General features: G+C 51.4%; 1 protein-coding gene across 2 annotated transcripts in view; it reads left to right on the top strand.

Moving 5' to 3' along the window:
* The window catches only part of RET (ret proto-oncogene), a 53941-nt gene extending 40939 nt beyond the window's left edge, over positions 1-13002 (top strand). For both annotated transcript variants that reach the window (XM_027589376.2, XM_027589384.2), the window contains exons 12-20: positions 26-173; positions 1664-1771; positions 2820-3034; positions 3118-3240; positions 5167-5237; positions 6509-6646; positions 7788-7887; positions 9432-9579; positions 10936-13002. In XM_027589376.2, coding sequence (XP_027445177.1) covers positions 26-173; positions 1664-1771; positions 2820-3034; positions 3118-3240; positions 5167-5237; positions 6509-6646; positions 7788-7887; positions 9432-9579; positions 10936-11093 — 1209 coding nt within the window. In that variant the 3' untranslated portion in view covers positions 11094-13002. The remainder of the gene's footprint in view (positions 1-25; positions 174-1663; positions 1772-2819; positions 3035-3117; positions 3241-5166; positions 5238-6508; positions 6647-7787; positions 7888-9431; positions 9580-10935) is intronic.
* Positions 13003-15494: the final 2492 nt, after the last annotated feature.

Here is a 15494-nt window from a genome sequence, read left to right as displayed (position 1 = left end):
TTCCCCTTCCTTCAACCCCACCTAGGAGGATCCGAAGTGGGAATTCCCTCGGAAGAACTTGGTTCTTGGAAAAACTCTGGGAGAAGGGGAATTTGGAAAAGTGGTTAAGGCAACAGCCTTCCGGCTTAAAGGCAAAGCAGGATACACGACCGTGGCCGTGAAGATGCTGAAAGGTACCCCTCCAGGCAGTGGGAACAGGTGGCTCTGTTGGAGCCCCGAGGGCTGGACAGAGCTGCCCTGAAAACCAGGGTGCTGGCAGCCAGCCCGGGGCCTTCTCAAGAGCCCCCCCGCCCCTGTTGCTATTCTTGAGTGGCTGCATTCTAGAGACCACCAGCATGGGTGACACGGGCCAGGGCAGTCCCTGGAGAAACAGGGTAAGAGGACTTTCCTCACTTGGAAGGTTCTAGAGTGTGCTGCTTCTGCACCAATGTTGGGTAAAGAGCTGGGTTTTTCAAAAATTAAAAACTGACAGCTCTCCCATCCTAGTCTGCCCCATTCATTCCTCTCAGCCGAGTGCCTCTGGGGTCCTGGTGAAGAAGCCACCTGTAAGGACTGGCCCCTGGCCCCTGGGGCCCTGCCTGGCCTGATCCCCGGTGGCCCCCCATGGATCTGCCCTGCCTCTGTGACCAGTTGTGCCTTAAGTCTGGCTCTAAGTGGGCACACACTCACCCAAACACACACTCTCCCACTAGTGTTTCTGAGCTGAGACTGGGTGGACGGCCCTCTGCCATGACCAGACTCTGGTTCGCATGGACCAAGGGCCCAGGGGCCATGCAGTGGGTACAGGTTGGCAGGTGCACATGAGAATTCTAGTTTAACACTCGGGGCTACACTGTGCAGGGTGATTCTGAATGCTTACCTAGGCCCTCAGACTGGGGTCTCCCCATGCCTCCCTGAGGCCCCAGGCACTAAGGGGGCACATCGAGACCAGCCCCCAGGCCACCATGTATGGGTCCCAACACCCTCTCAGGAGAGAGAGCTGTCCTCTCTCTTCCAGACAAGCGTGCAGCCAGAGGGCGATGTGGTACCACTCGGCAGGGGCTTGTGGGGCAACTGCCCTGGGAGGCCTGTGTAGCCACAGCTTCTGACTGCACATCCCTCCCCTCAGGCGTCAGCTTCTGGTGGGAGCCCAAGCACAGCTCTGCCACCCTCAGGATGCATATGCTCAGCGTGGCAGGAGGCCACCTCTGTGAAGTCCCATCACCTCCAGCTTTCTCCAGGGCCTCACCCTCTTGTTGAGTGCTTGGTCAGCAGGTGCTTTAGGACATGGGACAGTCCTCCTACCTTCCAGAAGGATTTGTGAGGACGGTCTCTATGCACCTCTGTCCTTGAAAGATGGCAATTGCAGGGAAATACTGCCACACACACACACGGCCTGGTCCAGGAAGGGTTTCCATGGAAAGACTTTCCTGATGCAGAAGTTTGCTTGTCAGGGTTATTCCCTGGAGGCAGATGAGGCCACTGCTGACCATCCTACAGGCAAAGAGAAGTCCCGAGCGGCAGGGTCCTTGGGGGCCTTGTCTAAACCTGGGTAGGCTGTGTGGGAAGGAGATAACCAGGGTCTATACAGACCTAAGATGTAGGTCCGGTGACCCAGGGTGTTCACAGAAGGGGCTTCTAGAAGGGATTGGTTTGCAAGTCTCTGTGTTGATGTGCATTTCAGAGAACGCCTCCCCAAGTGAGCTGCGGGACCTCCTGTCAGAGTTCAACCTCCTGAAGCAGGTCAACCACCCTCATGTCATCAAGCTGTACGGGGCCTGCAGCCAGGATGGTAAGGCCGGCCAAGGGGCAGGCAACTGCCCAGTGCAGGCTCAGGGCTCTGGGCTGCTTCATTCTTCCTCCTTCCCCTTCCTTGTCCTCTGTGGCTCCAGCCCCCATCTGGAGCCTGCGTCCTCCCTTGTCGGGGAGAGGACCAGGAGGGGCTGCCGCAGGAGCATTGCATGAGGCCTCTGCTCCGAGCATGTTCCCTGGGCCTGCTGCAGCTGCTCAGAGGCCTCTGGTGACATCCTGGTTTGTCAGCACCCTGTTCCAGGAGGAGCCCCAGGGCAGGGAGCTCTAGAAACAGATGGTGTGTCCTGGGGACTGGGGACTAGGCGTGCCATGACCTTCAAGTGACCCCAACCGCAGCCCTGCATGGTGAAGGCATTGTCACCATTTCTTACATAAGGACACAGGAGATTGTCCTGGTCTGTGCCACTCCAGGGCCTCTCACCATGTGTGTGCACGTGTGCACAGATGTGCGTGTTGTGAGTATGAGAGGGCAGGGTCCCCCAGGGAGAGGGCAGCAAGGATGTTGGTCGGCACCAGCAGGACTCAAGGCTGGGCCTCGGCCAAGATGGCAGCCTCAGAGCTGCTGAGAACAGGGAGCAGGGAGCAGGCACCACGTGAGGCTTCGGATTCTCTGCCTGCATCTACCATACCCAGCCTGCGCTGCAGTGGGGCCGAGGTGTAGAAAGACATGACATCCTAGCAGCAAGGGCGTGCCTCCCAGGGGAGCACTGAGCACAGTGGCTGCCTGCCATGGGCACCCCAGAAGGTTGTGCTCATCTGCCCAGGGAGCCCACTTTGGCATGGGCGGTGCAAGGAGAGCAAGCCGTGCAAGAGTGAGCTGGGACTGAAACATGTATTTGTGCTGTGTGAAGCCCAGGCCAGTGGCCAGAGCAGGGCTATTTCCTTCTGCCCACTTCTGGCAGGGTGCAGAGCCTGCTTGGGGACCCTGCCCCCTCCTCCCGTGCTCCCAGAGCTGGCCTGACTTCTGACAGCCCAGGGCCCTGCAGGCGGCCAGCTCACAGCCCCCTCTCACCGCCCCCCCCACCCAGGGCCACTCTTCCTCATTGTGGAGTATGCCAAGTACGGCTCCCTGCGGGGCTTCCTCCGAGAGAGCCGCAAGGCGGGGCCAGGCTACGTGGGCAGTGGAGGCAGCCGCAGCTCCAGCTACCTGGACAACCCCGAGGAGCGGGCCCTGACCATGGGCGACCTCATCTCCTTCGCCTGGCAGATCTCTCGGGGGATGCGGTACCTGGCGGAGATGAAGGTGTGTGCCGCGCAAGCCGGGGCCCCCACTGCCTATGATGGGGACCTAGGTTTCAGGGGTCCCTGCTGTTGTCTTCCTCGCAGCTTGTCCATCGGGACTTGGCCGCCAGAAACGTCCTGGTAGCCGAGGGGCGGAAGATGAAGATTTCGGATTTTGGCCTGTCCCGAGATGTTTATGAAGAGGATTCCTACGTGAAGAGGAGCAAGGTACCTGGTCCCCGGGGGGTGACCCAGGGCTCCTGGGCAGGGTGTAGGGCAGGGAGCAGCATTCCCACAGTGGGTGGGCGCGGAGCCCTTAGAACATCCAGGGAACAGAGAGCAGAGGCTTAGGGTATGAACTTCTAGCCCTCATCTGCAAATCCTTCCCTGGTTCCTGGGTCCCCAGAGACCCAGCTCAGGACTCACCCCAGGTCTGTTCCTTCTCTTCCTGAGCGCCACACCCGACCTTTCAGAGCACCTACTGGGGAACCGGGGCCCCGCAGCGTCTCTTGCTTTTAATCACCACCACCTTTGAAGGTCACCTAGTGCTGCAGAAATGACAGTTGTCTCTGCAGTTGTTCCTCTCGCTTCTACAGGATGAAAGTCCCGTTTCCTCTCTGTGTAACTTTAGCTCTTCGCTCAAAGGAGACTGAAGTCAATACACCTGAGTGCAGCAGTCATTCTGGGGCAGGAAGGAATGAACTGCTTTACAGGTGGGGGTTCCCCTGGGCCGGGGGCCTGGGAACCCTTGGCTGGGTGAGTTTGCAAGGCCCACAGGGAGGCCCTGGAGATGGAGTCCAGAGACCCGGCGTAGGGTTCCCAGACACTTTCTCCAAACCTCTGAAATAGGTGGTCTGGGGCCCTTCGGCGGAAATCTGCTTCGCCATGTTGTTCAGTTCCCTGTGGCCCTTGTCCTAACCCTCCTAGTTCTACTGCTCTGTCAGTCGCTCCCCTGCAGCCTCCTTGTGACAGAACAGACAGGGCCACTCACGGGGCTGTTCAGGAGTCATAGCTGACTGGCCTTCAGAACAGACACTGCTCAAAACAACATACAAAAAGCAACTTGTGTAGACCTCAGATCTGCTGTAAGGGGTCAGGAGAAGCCCCGTGCCGCCACAGGCTGTGAGGATGGGGTTTCCTTTCTTCTGGGGTTTCCATTGTGACAGGATATCTCAGAACTGCCGAAGGGGAAGTGGAGAGGGGCTGCTTCCCACCCTGTGCAGGGGTGTGGACAGAGTCTTTCTATTGATGCACCAGTCCCCCCAAGAACGGCCCATGTCATGGAGCAGAGAAGTACAGGTGTCCAAGCACGAAGCCCCCTAGAGAGCCCAGGTAGCAAGCAGTGTTGTTATAGAAAATCACACTTCGTTAAAGATGCAAATCCTAAAGAAGGCTTTAAAGAAAAAGAAATTACAGGACATGTTGCATTAAAATGCAATGCATGCATTTTTGGTTGGTTTGTGTCGTAAGACTTACCTACTTGAGCTGTTTCTCAAGTTCCATTGGAAAGCATTTGTTAGGTCTGACCCCAGTGCCTCTACAGTGGGGGCAGTCTCTCAGAGGAGGCTAACAAGATTCACAGGCTAAAGTCATAGGGGAAAAAGCAGCCCCAAGGCATGGAAACAGATTTCTTCCCTCAGGGCTTCTCGGAAAAGACTTCAGTGTGTTGGTTTGTGTCATAAGTCCCCAAGATGGAAACGCTGGAAATTGGTTTCCCAAACTCATTCCCCCTCAGAAATGGGGAGATCTTGCTGGATGGCGTTCTTGGCCTACACGTTGGGCATCATCACTCAGGGTACCCCAGAGCCCTCTGGACCTGTCTGTAGGGAAACCTGGCTTGGGCATGCTCATGATTCCTTGGGTTTCTACTCAGCAGGGATGTGGTGCATGACAAGGACGCCTTGTGTAGCTGTGAGCAGGCCAGCTGACTCCCTCCAGTGTCTCAGCTGTGCCTGGGAGACCCAGACTAGAGTTGCAGCCCCTCTGAGGCCATGCTGCCAATTCTGTATCTGGGCGTACTCTGGACATCGTTACTCAGCATCCCTCCAGAGCAGGAAATGCCTGGGACATGGCCTCACCCTCCTCCACAGCCCTGACCTCTGGGTTCCAGGGTGTCAGGGCGATGTTAATGCCTTTCCTTCATTCCCTTTTTAGGGTCGGATTCCAGTCAAATGGATGGCAATTGAGTCTCTTTTCGATCATATCTACACCACCCAAAGTGATGTGTAAGTGTGGGTGTTGCCTTCCTGGGGTCCAGGTTACATGCATAGTGTGCCGTGATGCCTCTCTGGGCAGCTTGGCTGGGGGACAAGTGCCTGTTGGCTTGTACCAACCATCTGCAATGACCAAGCTGAAGAGGCTTCATGTATTCGTTCAGCAAATGGCAGGGGCCCACGCAGTGGTTCTGAGAGTCACAGTGAAATGCATGAGAGCAGTGAGCAGGTAACTGCAAATTCTGCTCGCTGCTCCCCTTCCCAGCCCCTCCCTCTCCTGTCTGGGCATCTTAGTGCCACACAGGCCCAACCAAACAGTTCCCCTCTGTGGATCCGAGTGTGGGCTGGGCTCAGGCAAGGTTCCCTGGGAGTGGAGTGGTCCCCACCCACAGGTAGGGTGGCCTGGAGTGAGTTGCTAGGCTGGTGTGTCCCAAACTGCTCATAGAAGGGAACCAAAACTTGGCCTTTCAGGTCAAATCACAAGACTTGGTAGTTTTCAGAAATACAACAGACTTGTTTCTAAGTGTTCTGTCATCAACAGACATGCATATCTTGAATAATGTGAGCTGAGGAAAGGCAGTTCCTGAACAATTTTAAACAGCTGTGTTCAGATTACGTAAAGCTGACCGTAGACAGTTAGAAAATGCAGAGATAAGGGTAATGAAGACACTGGACGTCACTTGGATCCCACTGCCCCTACGTAACTCCTGCAGGTCCTGACATACACGGGCCTTCTAGTGTTTTCCATGGTGTGCAGGTATATGCTTTTTATTGCTGTAAGTGGGCTCGTGATAATGCTGTTTTGTGATACGATTTTGTTCCCACTTCACAGTAAATTTTCCCTCACAGTTAAATATTTTTCTGTGGCAGTGCCTTTTTCTTCTAAGATTTTATGAAAATTGCCAAGCCCACAGGAAAGGTGAAGGGATTGTGCAGGCAGCCCCATGCCCCGTGGTCTAGGTCCCCGCCCCGCGTGCTGCTGACTTGCTCGGCAGCTCTGTGCTGTCTCTCATGCTTTGGCGCATCTCCACGGGGCCAGCCAAGTACCCCTTGTGGATATGGGGTCCGAGCTTGGGCAGCGGCTTGGTGGGGCTTCAGCACCGCAGGGGTGAGCAGGGCCAGCAGATGGCTTCTCCCCACCTCCATTCCACATGCATCCATACAGTCAGGCCTTGGCTGGCTCTTTGCACCGGGGGCTGATGGGATCAACAGCTGCTGGGAGGGTGGACATCTGGTCTGCTGAGCCCAGTACGGCCGCTCACTGGTTGTCTCGCTCCCCTTAGGTGGTCCTTCGGTGTCCTGCTGTGGGAGATTGTGACTCTGGGGGGCAATCCCTACCCCGGGATTCCTCCGGAGCGGCTCTTCAACCTTCTGAAGACAGGATACCGGATGGAGAGGCCCGACAACTGCAGCGAGGAGATGTGAGCAGGCTTTCCTTTGGCCCAGCCTCCCTCAGACACAGACAACATACTCCCTCCCTCCCTGCTCCCGAGCAGCCCTGGGCACCAGGGTGAACCGGGTGGTAGGTAGGAACAGGGGAGAGCATGCCAAGGCAGAAGTCGGAGAACCACCACTGGGCATGACAGCAGATGCTGGGCATCCTGACTCTGCTGGGGGCTGAGTGAGCTTCCTGGGGTCGGGGGGAGACTTACATGGATGAGAGGAAGTAGGGCCAACGAGAAGTAGTGGAAAGGATCAAAGGGTGCTTCAGGCCCAGGGAGCAGATTAAGCCCAAGGCCTGTCCCCACAGGACCCTTGGGGAGGGGCGGGCGATTCAGGATGACCTTAGGGGTGCATGGTGGGGAGTGCCCACGTGGAGAGAGAGAGGTCGGTAGGGGGCAGGCAAGAAGACCCAGCACCACAGCCTGAGAGCGCCAGAGTCTTCACGTATGGTGGTTCCAGCAGATGATTCTCAGAGGACAGGCTGAGAACACATGAGAAAGGGCCCATCGCTAGCAGAAACATGCTGGTCCATTCGTCCCACAAAATCTGTTGTGTGCCTGCCATGTGCCTGGCTCAGAGCTAAATACGGGAGTGCAGGGGTGGGTAGGTGCCATCTCCCTGGATGGCCTGGGCCGGCAGCTGGCTGGCCTAACACACAGTCACATGGCAGCCCTGGGGGCCCTGCAGCCATGCCAGGAACCCAGGGAAGTGAGGAAGTGAGGAAGGCACCAGAAAGAGGTATGACTGGCGGAAGTTTTGTTTGTTTCTACAACCAGGTCACACTTCATTAGTGTTTGAAAGACTGGCGTTGCTCCCTTAGCCACCATAGGGGGTATGGCGTCCTGTCAGCTATTTATCAGCATCTCTGAAAGGGAAGTGAAGACAAATCTTTCTCAAGGGAAAGGAGACTCACAAGACACTGGACCACAGCACTAGGCACCTAAGCGCCTAGTGACCCCTCAGATCCTGGCCCAGCTCAGAGAAGGATGCCAATGATGCAGAGATGGCTTTGGGGTTTGAGAACAGAGCCCTCTGGGCCCAGGGCACAGTGCGGGGTGCGACAGCCATGATGGGGCAGTCCTAGCTGGGTCCTAACTGCCCATCCGTGCTCCCCACCAGGTATGGTCTAATGCTGCAGTGTTGGAAGCAGGAACCAGACAAGAGGCCAGTGTTTGCTGACATCAGCAAAGACCTGGAGAAGATGATGGTTAAGAACAGAGTGAGTACCTGGAGCCAATTCCTGGTGTCGGCCACCTGCAGCCTGAACATGGCAGTGGGGGTTTCCCACCTCACCCCAGTTCTATGGAGTTCCCAGGCAGGGGCAGAGCAAGGCTGTGCAAAGGGAGGTGGTCGTGCTGTCCCCCAAGGGCAGCTAATGACTGAACCCTTCTCCTTGAACCAGGCCCCTTCTCAAATCATAAACCAAGATTCTTCTCTTTATACTTAGAAAGAACTCTCCACAGACAGGTGTGGGAGGCAAATATTCCAAGGTTAAAATAATTTTTAGTAATGGAACATGAGAGAGTAGAGTTGAAGTGGGTATCCTAAACTCAAATGCTGCGAGGGGCCTGGTTGGAGGTTGGCAGTGGCTAGGGAGTGGTGGGGGCTGTGGCGACCAGGAGCACACAGCCCCTCTGAAGGATCCCTCGCTGTAGCCACACACAATCTAGAGGAATATGAGTGCCAGAGTGTCAGGTCTTCTGAATTTTAAAGGATATTTATGTTAAGTTTTCCAATCTTTAATGTTAATAACTCATTTAAATTTCCAAACGCTCAGTCTGGTCCAAATAAAGCATATCTGGGAGGCTAGATTTAGTCTGTGTGCCTCCAGCTTACAACTCTGTAAGGTAAATGAGAAAGCCAACAAGTTTCAACTAATATTTATTGAGCAACTGCCGTGTATCATATTCTGTCTCAGATGCTGGAAATACAAGTCAACAAGACAGGCACAGATCTTGCTTTCAGGGTTTCATCTTAGCATTGACACATTGACGAAAAGTTGGCATTTCTTCATACACAAAAACTGTGTATGAAGGCTGCTTGTAATAAAACCTAACATCAGTGTACCACTTGGGCCAAGCCTCCAAATCCTGTGAACACAGGGTTACATTAAATAAAAAAAACAAGTGATGCCAAGAGAGCCAGCCTTCCTAGGACAGAGCTGAGAAACAGCCAGGAAAATGCTAGAACTGTTCTTGACACATTTAACCAGGGCGGCGGCAGTGGAAGGCTCTGGGAAATCATCAGGCTTAGGAGCTAAAGCCCATAGCAGCATCCTACGCAAAACTCACATCGAGGACTTCAGATTTCTGCATCCTGACGTGCTGTTCTAGACAGTAGGGGTCCTCCGAGGAAAGCTGAAAAGTGTCCAGCAAACCGGAGATGCTTCTTGACACTCCCACATGAGTAATGGGGCTGCAGTGGGCTCTTCCAGAGCCTCAGGTCTGGTAAAAAGGCCAGTACCCCGGCGCTGGGTGTGGTACCCCCATCATGCTGCAAGAGATAGCATTAGGACAATGGAGGAGCCCATTTCTGCCCCAAGAAGGTGAATTTCTAGGGGAAGCAATAATGGCTGTGGAGCAGAGCCAGCGAAGCAGAGCCGGGGAGAGCGGGCTCTCTGGCGAGGGCTCAGGTCTCACGGAGAGGCTAGTAAGCCAACAGGGGGTGGGACCCAACCAGGGCTTCTGCCTTCAGATGGGGAGGGGGAGGGTGCAAGTCCAGTTGTGGCCCACGCCAGGGTGACCAGCCGTCTCTCTCTTCCAGGACTACTTGGACCTGGCCGCGTCCACCCCATCGGACTCCCTGCTTTACGACGACGGCCTCTCGGAGGAGGAGATGCCCCTGGTGGACTGTAATAATGCTCCCCTCCCTCGAGCCCTCCCCTCCACGTGGATTGAAAACAAACTCTATGGTAGAATTTCACATGCATTTACTAGATTCTAGCAACATCGTTCCTCTCTGCACTATCCTTACTCTCTGTAATGCTTTTTAAGAGTGTTTCTGATCTGAATGAAACCAAAGTTCTCCCTGAACCTTTTTATTTGTAAATGTCTGACTTTGCATCCGTTTACATTCAGGCATTTTTTTGAAACTATGTTTTTTTAAAAGGATGTGAAAATAAGTATAATTACCACACTGCCCGGCAACTTATGATTATGGAGAAGAAAGAGAGCTGGGCAGAACTCTCAGGGGATATTGAGAAAATGATAAATAAGTCGTCTCTGGGGTGGGTATGTATCAAGTCATAGTACTTCTAATTTAACTACTGGGATAAATTTACCCAATCTGGGGAGGCAGTTAATTGAGACAGGAGGAGCCAGCACCACCCTGCCTGCACTGAGGGCACAGCCTGTGGTCACTCCCAGACCCCATCTGGGCAGGCAGGTGGCTCTCAGAGGCCACTCGGTACTAGGGAGCATTGGCCGGCCCGGCCTGAGCTCCGCCCACATGCCCACCACCAGGGAGGACACCTGCAGACTGATGTTTTCACATCCTTTGCATTACACACTGTCATGACAGTTGTCGCTCATGAAGTCAGTGCTAAAAGCTGGAGCAAATGCTTTTGAAAGAACATAGTCTGTGGTGCTGTGGTCTTGCAATGGACAGTAAATATGGTTCTTGCCAAAACTCCTTCTTTTGTCTTTGATTAAATACTTGAAAATTTTTCTGTTTCCTAACTTGATCATTGATTGTTTTTAAATCTTGGAGTTTCAAGCATTTTTCAGCCGAGATTGTTCCTTTTGCATGCCTCCTGAGTCACTGATTCCTTGCTGGCTTTGGGTCTAGCGCTACACGCCATTTGTCCTGTCGACGCTGTGGGGCTCGCCCGCGTGCACCCCTGATTTGGAAGATTCTCTCCTCCGTGGTGGGCTTGGATGGAAGACGAGTAGGCTTCTTACGTTAGAGAACTTTTTATAGAAGCTTCCCACTGCAGTAAGCCCTTTAATTCAGCAGTGCTTTATGCTGTCTTAGAAAAAAGACTTAAACAGGTCAACAAATATTTATATCAGATTTCGGAGTTCGAAGCTCATAAAAAAAGCAAAATTGGTAGTTTCTGTTAAGTTCCAGTTACCAAGAGAGCACGTGATCTTTCCCCCAAAAATATAACAGTGTTTTGGAAACCTGGAGCACGAAAGCATTCATGTAATTGGCACAGAAACCAGAAAGTTTGGTTTGAACCTCAAAGGGAGTTTTGCCAAGGCCTTACTGTCTGCACATGAAGTTTTGGTTCTTCAGTGCAGAACAAATGATCTGTTTTCATTTTTAGGCATGTCAGACCCGAACTGGCCTGAAGAGAGTCCTGTACCACTCACGAGAGCTGATGGCACTAACACTGTGTGTCCAAGATATGCAAATGATAGTGTATATGCTAACTGGATGGTTTCACCCTCAGCGGCACAATTAACGGACGCATTTGATAGTTAACATTTCTTTGTGAAAGGTAACGGACTCCCAAGGGGAAGAAACATGCTGAGAACGGAAAGTGTGCCGGCCCCCCCTTTGTACACTTGACACTTGGCTGGTGATTTTCCCTCCTGGCAGACGTAGCCACTGGACCAGAGTTGCAAGTCCAGCCTTTAGTTAGTCCTTCCTCTTCGGCCCTCAGCAGCACCCTGTGTGGGTCCTTGTTCACCGGTGACCACCACACATTCTGTGCTCACACACGTGGGTCCCTCACTCACTACCTGAGCTGTTTGATTTTTCTGGTTGCTGCCAAACAGGGCCACAAGATTTAAACATGAAGCACACACACCAGAAGGGCAACAGGAAAACAACAACAAAACAAAACAAAACAAAACAAAAACTGGCCCAAACGACATGTTCTTGCTCAGAGCAAGAGCCCAGCAAGGCCTTAGAGTGGGGTCAAAGCCCTGCCAGGGCTGGGAGGGATGAGGGGACCTCGGGATAGGCCTCCCCTCAGCATTTGAGATCCTGAGAACGGTTTTTTTAGAATCATGGCACCTTTTCTTACGAAGACATTTGATTTTTATCATGATTTAAATGATTCTTAAATGTAGCACAATGGAGAGATTGGCTGCCAGATTTGTGACGTAGAGGGGCGGTGTGAGGGGAGAGGGCTCACCAGACACTTTGGTCCCCATCACTGAGTGATCACGGGCCCCTGACAAGAACAGTATGAAGAAAAGGGGCGTTTGAGTGGAGTGGCCTCCGGTCCAAGGATTGCTGACAGCAGACTTGGCAGCTGTGAAGCCCACTGCTGCCAGCCTTCAGCGCACCGCACGTCTGGCGCCCCAAAAGCAGAGTGGCTCATCTCACCCAAGAGGAGTGGGTGGGGTTAGTGCTCGGTTTAAAAGGGACAATTCAGCTAGTTATATTAGAAGTAACGCTGACAAGGACCGAGGACTGCTACACCTCTGATTACAATTCTGATGTGGAAAAGACAATGTTTTGGCTCTCATAGAGCTTGTGTGAAAAGGTACGTGTATCCACTCTTTTCTGTGTTTGTAACGTGATGCTGCTCTAGGAGGACATTTTTGTTTACTAGATTCTGACCATGACTCATAAGCTTCTTGTCATTCTTCACTGCTTGTTTGTGGTCACGGACACTCAGCACTCCGCCCATCTTATGGGGGTGGCTTTTGGGAAGTCCCCGGCAGCTCTTCTTTTCTGTAACTTCGCCGGAGAGAGTCAGTTACCAACACCCTGCCTGGTCTTCAGACTGAAAGCACGGTGAAGGACTGACAGTGTCTCATCCAAATACTGTATCTTATAGGCATTTCACAAAAGCAGTAAAATTAGGGCATTTTTGTAGCTTGGATGAGTATGTATCAGAGCCTCACGGGGTGTGTGTGTATGCGTGCGCACACAAACCCAGAGAAAGAGCTGGAAAAACACTTACTAGAGAGGTAACATGGCTTTAGTTGAGGCCATTTTTCAGACATACTGTGGTGAGTTCTTTTAGAAATATCTAGTTGTGGTCAACTTCTGGTTTTCAGATGTGCTTAATGATAGTCTTTTTAAATGCAGAAAAAAAAGAATAAACTCTCTCAACTTGTTAAAAAAATACCTACTCAATAAGTGCAAGTTGCCACCGTAGGTTTGTTCTTGGCAGGGTGAGAATTCCAGGTCTAACTGGCTGACCCAGTGATGGGGAATTAACCCTTGACCAGTTATCTAATTGTCTATTCCTGAGTTTTAAAAGCACTCCTACTTACTAGTCCTATTGGACAATTTTCGTATGCATATACACCGAAGTTACTAGGTATTAAGTATTACTGAGTATTAAGTAGCAATCTGTCCATTATTAAAATTTGTAAAATCTATTTATGAAAGGTCATTAAACCATACCATGTGAATTTGCTTTTGTAATCAAGGTGACTAAGGAAATAATTTCAGTTATGTAAATAAAATCATGTATCATAAAATGTGTAAACTTCTTTTCTCTTTTTAACTTCCTCATTGGAAACATCAGGTTTCTGATTTTGAAGTTTCCATGTAAGGATTGAACTATCACAAGGAAATCTGTGGTGGTCACCACTGAGGAAGTAACAATGCTCAAAGAACTAGGAGGCGCTTGGCAATACCTTTGACTTGTCTTTCACAATATGTGTGTGAATAGGCACATTGAGGGTAACTGTTAAAACTCCTCTAATTCTACCCTTCAGGGAATTCCTTCCTTTATGTTTCCTTCCCGAAATAGAGCAGCAGCTATGTCAAGTTCGGGTCTTTTTGGTTCTCCAGCAAATGTGGTTTATTTCTTGAAGCCAGAGTTGGACAGGTGTATGAGAGAGGATGTAAAATGCATAGTCATAACCATAGGCCCATTACGGTCAGAGGAAACATTTTGAACCACTATGAAGGTCAAAAGACTAAGTGCTTCTGTGTTGTCCTGTTGGGTTAGGCAGGCATTCTCTGAACTCATCCTCAAATGCCTGGCAGGGAGCAGGCGGGCCAGTTGACAAACACAAGTCGTTACCAACATAAATCTGATTTATGGTTGTGTCATGCAGTAGATGCTTAGGGCCCATGTTGTTTTCCCACGGGCATATGTACACACATGCACACACACACACATGAGCTGCTCCTGGCCCCCAGAGCTCCAGCTCCTGGCCCTCAGCACCCATTTCTGCTCTTGGTGTCTTCCTTCAATCTGGATCACAGGAACTGGAGGTAAATGTAATTTCTAGGGTGAACTATTTGTTACATCCTTTTCCTCTGAATGTTTAGAAACCCATGCTGAGAAAAGCTAATACTAAAATACTAAAAGCCCCTTTTTCAAGAGCATTGAACTTCCATCAGGAGTGTTTGTGTGTTTGGTTCATTTGTCTTAAAAAGCACATTTCTCCACCAACTTCCACAAAGGATGCTTTCCCACCATAAGGCCAGCTTATTTTAAGGGTGGAAATTTAGTTCAAGATAATGTCTGAGAATGGGGCTTGGACAAATACTTCATATATAAAAGAAAATTCAAAGGAAAAGCATAAGCTTCCCCAGTATAAATAAAGCATTTTTCCCCCAGTGAATGGTTTCCTCTCCTCCTTTGAGCATATTCACATGTAGGATATTTAGCAGGTGGCATTTAGGGTGGTTCTAGAAGGTGCCTGAGAAATCCTTACCTCTGTGGCCCTGGAAAGACATAGCATTGGTCTGAAGGCCATGTGCAGCAGTGGGGGGGGGGGGGCTTCCTCATCCCTTCGGCATGAAGATATGTGCGGGGCTTATCTGCTGCTCTTGCCCTCATACGAACAGAAAACACCCCTCTCCACTGAGGCCACCTGCTCTGTTCTCATCTCTCCTTCACAGACAGCGGGCTTGAATGGCCTTGTTAGAACTGTAGGGATTCACAGGAAGGATTCTTAGCTGACATCATGAAGAATCAGAACCTCTGTGTAGAGCATTTTTCAATGTGGAACCCCTCTCCATGTCTGCAGCCAAGGCCCCATGGGTGGCAGTGTGGCAGCAGGGAGAATACGCTTCACACCCAGGGTTAAGGGGCACACACTATCAGGGCCCGGAAGAAGTCACGGTTAATCTTTGCCACTCAGGTTTTGATGGCTGTGTCAAGCGATGAGATATTTTTGCAGATGTTTCTAGGATGTGCTAAATCACAGGACCTGGCCAACCAACATCTCTCAACGGGAGCCTGGGCCCAGAGTGGTGACATGGAGGCCATCGACAAGAATGTGGTGACCACAGGAACATCAGTGTCACAGGGAACTGGGCCAGGCAGCATGGAAGGAGTCACAGCCCGAGACCACCCCAAGCACTGCGATGTCAGGAGTTCTGTAGTCCACACCAGGAAGCACCATAATCCTGAATCCTTTCAGAGGACACTGAGCAATTCAAGTTCAAAGTTAGCATAAGCAAGCTAGGTAAGTACATTCCAAAACTAAAAAAAAAAAAAAAAAATACAAGAACAAAAAAAAATTTTTTTTGAGAAGGAAATCATTTTGATATTTCATACACAGACAATATTTGCCATGAAAAGGGTCAATTTCATGAATAAAAATGTGATGTTCATTTTAAGCATCCCCTGTTTCTGTTTATCTTGGTCAATTTTGTAAACAGTGCCAGAGTAAGCCATACACTTTTTGGCTGTTCTTATTTCTCACCTCTGTGCCAGTCCTTTTCTGCACCTGTCATTCCCCTCATGGAGGAAAGTCATTCCTGTGTGTCAGAAAGGGTCTAGACCCGGAGGAGGAAGAATGCAAGGCTGCCTCTTGCTAACTGAGGCAAGGGACTTAGCCCGGAGGACTGCAGGGAGCCCACACGTTACCTGCATCACAGTCCCTGTCCTCAGACGGGCTTCTCTCAACAACGGCCTATGATGTGCTGCGTGTTTTGTGCCTCCTGAGAGTTTTAAAG

Source organism: Zalophus californianus, chromosome 15, assembly GCF_009762305.2.
Source record: "Zalophus californianus isolate mZalCal1 chromosome 15, mZalCal1.pri.v2, whole genome shotgun sequence".
Lineage (NCBI taxonomy): Eukaryota > Metazoa > Chordata > Mammalia > Carnivora > Otariidae > Zalophus > Zalophus californianus.
The sequence above is the reverse complement of the archived record's forward strand: the minus strand, read 5'-3'. Positions and strand labels throughout refer to the sequence as shown.